This window comes from Phaethon lepturus, unplaced genomic scaffold, assembly GCF_000687285.1.
Source record: "Phaethon lepturus isolate BGI_N335 unplaced genomic scaffold, ASM68728v1 scaffold19776, whole genome shotgun sequence".
NCBI classification, from domain to species: Eukaryota; Metazoa; Chordata; class Aves; order Phaethontiformes; family Phaethontidae; genus Phaethon; species Phaethon lepturus.
In genome coordinates, this window is record NW_010545792.1 from 1 (window position 1) to 8084 (window position 8084).

Sequence of the window (8084 nt, forward strand, 5' to 3'; positions counted from 1 at the left end):
AGGAGGCTAGTGTGATGGCCACCATCCCGGCTGGCTGGAGGTTGCTGTGCTGATAGTATTCGCTCCAAGGAGCGCCCAAGTGACGGGGTGATGAGGTGTGGCCGAAGGTGCGAGGGTAGCACAGCTGCTTCCTTTGTTAGTGCTTTATTATTTATTCGAATGGAGCTACTGAGTTTGTTTGCACGCCTTTGAAAACTCTGCACAAGAGAGTTTAGTAGCGTTACTAATGCATCTATGTCACGAGAAGGAACTGGGAGGAAAAACTGTACAAAAAGCAGTTTTCTTGGGCATGAGGCAGGTGAGGAGGCTGTGTTCAGGGCTGCCTTGGGAAAACAAGCCTCCCTTCTGGTACAGTTCTGCCTTTTCTGGTGGAATAAGGGGGTGCTGGGGTGAGCGGTAATGTAAGGGAGGAGCTAAAATGAGATTTTTATCTCTGAAGTGTGGAGAAGAGTGGGAGACACTGGCATGTGTGGGACTTGCATGAGACCAAAGCAGCGAATGAGGTTGGTAATCTTTGCAGCACTTCGGGTTGGTGTGGTGAGGCAGGCCAGATGTTAGAAAAGCCAGAAAGCAAGCTGAAAACTTGCAAGCTTGGGTGGGAATTCGGGGATATGAAAAGAAAGAGAGAATGTTTTGAATAAGAGGTGATATTTGAATGAAATATTAAGGGACAAAATACAGGTTAAGCTACTGTGAAGACTTTGAACTTTGAGAGAGAAAGAAGAGTTTGAGGAGACAGGAGAAAGGAAATTATTTTTCTCCATAAGGGTTCCTGAATGGAATCACACCAAAAGCCTGTGTCTTAAAGTCTCAGAGAATGACCAAGAGTAGGTATTTAGGGAAAGCTTGTGAGGGGTTAATTTTGATAATGCCACAGGGGCTTTCTCTTTTTTTTTTTTTTTCCTTCAAATTCCTACTTAATGATGTCCGCAGTCCTGTTTGCGTTTCTGACTTCCTTCTTTCAGATTGTGGCAAGGAGCTATGTGGACAGATAATGGAGGAATGCTGTAGTAAGTTATTAACTGGTGTGAGAACCTTCTGTCTTAATCCAGATCATTTAAGCTCCCTCAAAGTCTTTTGTCCAATATGGTTCAGTATATTAAGCAGATTTTGAGGCATACTTCTATTTTTAAGCTGTCAAACTATTTTCCTGTTCCTTCCAGTTTGTCAAAGCCTAGTGTTGGGCTATCCAGCTGGCAAGTAAGCACCTGACTCTTGCATCTGTGATGCAAATTCCACAAAAAATGCTTTTAACAAGATGCCCTGTTTTTGAAAGGAAAAGGGAAGCAGGAACATCATCCTTTCATACCCAAAATAAACAGAAGTACTCCCTTCTTAGTGGGAGTAACATGCATGTCAGGTTCACTGTTGGTTTTGTTCTTCTTCCCCTTTTTTCCAAGAATAGTGTAAGAGAACAATCTTGCTAGTTATAAAGGCAATTATAAATACTGGTACTAAGCAGTTACAGATAATTGAGCCTCAGAGCCCAACTTCATATCCCATTTTATGATGCATTTATCAGTCTCTATACAGCATTATAGCTATATATATATGAAGCTTGCTTGATGTTCCTCTTGAGAAATGTAGTTATTGTTAATCATGTAAGCAATAAAAGTTTGTATTTGAAATGTAATATGAGAATTTATTATGGCAAGAATGCAAGCCAAAGATTTTGGTGCTGTTGGGAAGGAGGGCTTGTCTTTTGGTTTTGAAAGAATGATTGGCACTACCACAGCTTAAATGCTTAATAATAGATCTTGGTGCTGTGTTTCTGAGATTTCCTTTTTTATAGTGAGGAGAAAGAATAGTGTATGTGAATATAACATGAATGCCTCTAGACTCCTCCCCACCCCACCTCGCTCTATGAAAGAGTTAGGCTGGCAATTCTGAGATTAACGAGGCAAAATGATTTATGCATGACTATTCATGCTGCATTTTTCCTGGTTTGCTGGGCAACTAGTGTTAGTTTATTAACTGTTCCTCAGGGAAGCTGCTAATAGTATATGAGCTGACGTTTTTGGAACTGATGCAGGCATCCTTGAGCATGCAGAGTTGTTGCAGAAGAAAAATATTCATGGTGGAATGAGAAGTAGGAGTTCTGTGTATGTATATAATGTGTGAACATAAAGGAATGGTTCCTGCGAGACGGGAATTCTGATTCTTTGTTCAGTCTTCAATGACTTCTCATCACTTATGTTTTTTAATTCTAAACAATGCACGTCTTTGTTTCCTGCTTTCTTGTGTCTTGGAAATACTATTTGGTGCTGCTACAATTTAAAATAGATGAATTTTCAGGGTGCTCTTCAATGTGCCTCACAGATCTTTAACGTTAGCAGATTTGTTGACTGTGGAACAATTGTTGACACTGGTTTCTGTGGTGTCCTTGAGAAACATCACTCTGCTGCAGTGTGATAATAAAATCCAGAGATTTTAATTCAAATGTCCCCAAATCTGTAGGAACTTAACTGGCATATAATGATCTGAAGGTTATAGAGTATGTTTCATTTAAAAAGCTTGCTTTTTTATATAATTGTTAATACTCTGTAGTTAGATTTCTGTAATATCTACTGAGTTATGGAATAAGTAATTTGCTGCAAGCAATTTGGCAGATTAATTGTAGAGTCAGTAATAGAATTTCATGTTCAAGACTACTGGGAAACATCTGCCTGAAGACAGCATCTTTGTGTCTGCCGTTTTGGTTTTTTTGTTTATTCTAGATCTCACCCACATAAAAAATAAGCTCTGAAACATAAACAGTATCAGCTGTTGTGATATCATAGTAATAAGTATTTTAATAACAGAACACCTTAGAAATGTTACCAATGCCACTATTTCTTTTCGTATTTTGTTTTACTCAGTAGTTTACTCATTGGCTTTAGCAAAAAAACCCTCTGCGTTTAATTAATTTACCTATTTTTCAGCATCATAGTTTACAGCTTGGAAACTATTTTTGTGAGAAATAAACTTTTTTAAACATGACCAGGCTCAGATTTAGTGTGGGGTGTTCTCACATTTCTCCCCTGGCTCGCCATAACTGATTCTAACTTAGTTTAGTAAATTCAACTTACTTACCAGATACCTAACTTTCAAAAGGACCTGTGCTTTGCATTGTCTTTCTACCCAGCTAATGCTGTGGTTCACAAAATAAACTGTGTATAATACTACTGAGTAGATGTAGTATGATGATACTGAGTAGATGTAGTATGATGATACTGTATACAGTATCAGGGCTAATTAACTCCAGCTAACACAATGCACACACATGGACACACAGACCCTGCTCACGTTCTTGAGACATAAAGATGTACCAGCAACTAGTGGTCAAGGAAGGAAAAGTGCAATAATAAAAAAAGACTGTATTTCTATTGTGTACCTACAACAGAACTGGAGAAGGTTAAAGGAGATCAATTATTATTTGAACTCTGTGAAGCACATTTTTAATTAGAACTGGTTTTGTATGAGGCTATGTTCTACCTCCTTCCCCTGCTATAATCATTAACTAGTGGCAATTTACTCTTGGAGTTATTTGTAGTGTTTCTGACTGCTTTGGTACTCAATGTGGATTTCTCTTCCCAGATAATCTCTTGGGAATTTCCTGGGTGGACAGCTCCTGGATTCCAATACTAAACAATGGGAGTGTGTTGGACTATTTCTCAGAGCGAAGTAACCCATTCTATGACCGAACATGTAACAATGAAGTCGTCAAAATGCAGCGGATGACCTTGGACCACTTGAAGTAAGTTGTAATTTGGAACTGCTTCCTGTGCAGTGTCCTTTATCTGCCCATCCAGAGGCTTTGATGTTTGAAGCATGCTAGCAACCTCCTTCTGTTCTGTGTGTTTTAGTCCCACCACTTGCCAGGGAGCCCAGCTTTGTTTTGTATTTGGATATCTTCTTCCTCTGATGCCATTTCAAGGAGGTGTTGAGCATAAAGGATTCTTTGTACGATCTGAGATTCCAATAAATCACCTTTTAGATATTTCTCTGAATTAGAAAAGCTGTCTTCTCCCATCCTCCCAGCTCAACAGAACCCGGGTAGTGGTAATGCAGTTAAATGTTTTTCTGTGGTGAATAGAGTTTATGTTAGGGGATACTTCTGAGTTCATAAATAGTTGTGTTTCCATATCCCAACTGGCTATGTGCCATCATTAGTACGTAATTCTCCCAAAGAGCTGGCTTTTTAGTATGGATAATAAAAGTAGTGAGTGTTGTAAATAAACTGATCACAGATGGTTGTGTAATGAGATTGCAGCATGTGCAAGATAACTTTCTTTGCAGTTCCCCATCTGCTACACTGAACACAAGTGAGATGTTTGAGATCTATTTAAAGACTCCACAATATGATAGAGAGCATGCAAGCTGAGCTAAAAGTCCATTGGTGAAGTCACTTGTGCTCAGATGTGGTTGCAGAGAGGCTTTCACATCAGACACGCAGATGGTCACATCATACGCTGGTCCTTTGTTTCTGGGTTGAAATGACATCTCTATGGTGATCGACTGTTATCTTTCTATTTATTTGCTTGCTAACATGTTCTACTTAGATGTTGTGTCAGGTTGTTATGACTCCCTTTGTATATGCAGCTAGGTTTTGATAAATAGCTCAGGAAATCCTATGCCTTTATTACTCATTACATAGAAGAGCTTCCAGAGCATCAGAATTTCATCCCTTTACTGCCAGGCCCTTTGGTAGCTCTGCACATCCTACAGATTTTACTTTGAGGAAGATGCTTATTCTGGTTCCTTCTTTTTCAGCCAGATGGTTGGAGTGGAGTACATTCTTCTTCATGCTCAAGAGCCCATTCTCTTTATTATCCGAAAGCAGCAAAGGCAATCTCCAACACAAGGTAAAAGTCACTCAGTTCTTGTCACTGTTGAGAAGGCCCATCAGTTAGTTGCTTTTAGCTGTTCCTAATTTGTGTTCAAGCACTTATGGTTCTCCTTTTCTGTCTTTATCTTAAATCTAAATAAAAGGGTTATGAGGCTTTGTGGTAGGGTGGAGATATTTTGTCTAGCAGTGACCTCCAGTGTGCTAATAGAAGGGATTGCCATCTTGTGGTGGTATGAGAAGAGTGCACTGAGAAGGTGCTGCCCTGTGGTACATCTTGCCCTGGGAAATTGATAATAGCGTTCATGCCATGTTGTATTTATCTGTTAGGCTATGCAAGAGTTTTCATTTTAATTATTTGAATATAAGGCTAACAATATCCTTGCTTGGGGCTGATAAGCTTAGTTTAATTTGAGCTAATCATCTAAAGTGGCTAGTATGCGATAGATTTATTTATTTTGGAGAGCTGATGATTTCCATTAGTTAGGGAGAGGGATCATTCATGCTTCTATTTGTGTCACGTCACTCTTATATGGCACTATTTCCACCTTCAATTGTGGATTGGTTATACTGCTGAGCAGGATCTTGTCAGTAGAAGACGACGACCCATGCGAAGAATGACCATGAGATATCAGAAATGCTTGTTGTTTTGGTTATTTCTCTGAGAACTAAGTACTTTGGAATTGTGAGGGAATTTTGAGACAACAGCACCGTTCCTCACAGTGTCATTGATGGCCTTTCCAAGGACTTTGTCTTGTCTGGCAATGCTTTTTATTTGCTTATGTCAGGTAATGGCCTCTTTATATTGCAGTTCTGAAAAAGAACAGACATGATTCCTTCTTTAAAAGATTTTTCAAGTTGTTCTTTATTAAAGGTTTTGAGTCTAGCTTTCAAAAGAAAGAAATATTATGCAGCCCTTAATTTCCTGTTCTGACACTTTTTACATCAAGAGTAGAGGTGGGACTTCCACAATATGTGTGCTCAGTCTTTTGCTGTAATGCAAATCTATGTTTGGTGGAACTTAACTCTTTGGTAATGTTTTTCCCACTGTGACTGTACAGTTTATGCTGGGTACCTTGATTGAGTTGCACAGTTCCCTAGCTCAGATGTTGCCCATGTGTTTCGTCTTATCATGGTACAAATATTACTGTATTTGAGACATGAGAATGGGGATGGAAAACTAAAATGTAATGAGTTCACAGCTAGTGTTGAGTACACAGATAGAACTGGTGCAGGCCTGTCTTATGACTTCTGTATGTTTTTTTTTTTAAATATATTTATATTTTAAATTCTTTAAGCCAAGTTTTTGCCTGCTTGAAGTGATTTTTTTGAAAAATCTTTAGACCCAATGACTAGGGAGAGTACCTGTCTAGGAAAGTAGGCTGTTCTGGTACAGAGCTGTGAGACAGTAAAGCTGCTGTTCTGTGTCTTGCTCCACTTCTAAGGAAATACTGACAATCCTCTTTTGAGGAGAAGTGGGTACTGGCTGTAATACACACCCACCTGTCTTGGCCTGTTAATTTAGGTGGGTGTCCAAATGTCAGAAAATGCAAGTACTGGATGAATTGGGTTCTGTCAGTAGAAAGGTTCAGACAGAATGTGTTAGTACAGATGGAGGAACTGGACCAAATGTGTGCTTAGGGAAGATCCTTAGGAATGTGAAGCTGATAGCATCGCTATAGTTTCTAAATTGACAAATGTATTATGGAGACAATTGTGATGTTCCTCCGCAGTGCAGCTCTAATGAACAAGACTTTTTGATCACTCAGTAGAGGTTCCAAATCTGATTTAGCAAACACCTTTGGGAGGTGGTCTTTTTTTGGCAAAATACTATTAATTTAGAAAGGCATGCTCTGTGTGTGCTTAGCTGCCATTGGGTCTGGGAAATCTAGTTAAGAGGGCTGTACAAGTTGGAGAAAGCTTGTAGAGGCCAGAAGAATGAAAGATATTATGTTGTGGGTTTCTACTGGTAGCAAAGGCAAGTGGAACTACCTCCAGTGCAGTTCACTTGACTGTTCTTGTGCAGCTCTAAAAACCCCAACTCTTCTAAGGTCAGTTTTTTGTTTGCAGTAGGACAGGACTTAAAACCGCTGCTTTTCTATATGTAAAGCAGACCTTGTTTGTTTTCTCCTTATCAGTCTGTGTCTAAGGTACAAATAAAGCACCGTCGAGGAAAAGGTAAAAAAGAGAATATTTGGGGATGAGATGAATATTGCAATTTCTGCTGTTACTACTGAAACTCAGCAACAAATACACTGTCTTCAGCCAGAGCTTTAAATTGATCCTGCCTCTTTTTTTTTTCTCCCCACAGTTATTCCATTGGCTGACTACTATATTATTGCTGGAGTGATTTATCAGGCACCTGACTTAGGGTCTGTCATTAACTCCAGAGTTGTAAGTGTTCTGTGCATATGATGTATACCAGTTTGTATCTGCTTTTACTTTTCATTGTTCCCCAGGCTGTTTAAATCTCTCCTTTGCTGTTTTGAGGAAAGATCTTGTGTGGTATACAGTAACTTAAAACAAATCCCACTGGTTAACATGGTGTGCACCCCACATGGAAATGAAAGATCCTGGGAGAGTGCAGTATGGTCCAAAAAGTAGGATACACAGTTGTTTAAGGATGAAGGATCAGAATGAATGAAGCTGCACAATTGGCAGAACAGCATGAGGTTTGAGTAATTAGAAGAAAAAATACATGGCAAATACATACAAGCTGGTAATTAAATACATACTGAGTGAAGCTTGCTTTGGAATGTTACTGTAATGTAATATTTCTCTTTAAATGAAGCTTATGTTTTTAGGTTGATGTGGTACTTCTTTTGAAATTGGATACTTGGGTTTGTTTTGATCTCTTCCCTTCTAGTAAACTACTGCTTTTGCAAGTTTTCTCTGTCAGTTTAGAAAAACACTTCAGAAAAGGTCTTGTAAGCGCCTGTTAAAGAAATTACATACTTGGTCCAAAACTAGATGTCCCAAGGTGCCTTCTCAGAACAAAATGAATACAGAATACTGATTAAAAATCACTGCTTTCAAAAACTTATAGTCTATTTTCTCCTTAAATTCTGAACACTGCCTTATGTTCTTGTTCTGAAAGCTCACTGCAGTGCATGGAATTCAGTCTGCTTTTGAAGAAGCTATGTCTTACTGTCGTTATCATCCATCCAAGGGCTATTGGTGGCATTTCAAAGATCAAGAAGAACGAGGTATGATTCCTAGTTGCTCCTGCATACTTTGGAAGAGGGAAGGTAATGTAGGG

General features: G+C 39.0%; 1 protein-coding gene across 2 annotated transcripts in view; it reads left to right on the plus strand.

Moving 5' to 3' along the window:
* Window positions 1–3562: 3562 nt before the first annotated feature.
* Window positions 3563–8084, plus strand: part of MED6 (mediator complex subunit 6) — a 6935-nt gene continuing 2413 nt past the window's right edge. Inside the window, exons 1-4 of one of the 2 annotated variants that reach the window (XM_010289081.1) lie at window positions 3563–3736; window positions 4757–4844; window positions 7137–7219; window positions 7923–8031. In XM_010289081.1, the coding sequence (XP_010287383.1) occupies window positions 4757–4844; window positions 7137–7219; window positions 7923–8031 (280 nt within the window). In that variant the 5' untranslated portion in view covers window positions 3563–3736. Of the gene's footprint in view, window positions 3737–4752; window positions 4845–7136; window positions 7220–7922; window positions 8032–8084 lie in introns of both variants that reach the window. The other variant, XM_010289080.1, reaches the window with a different exon arrangement.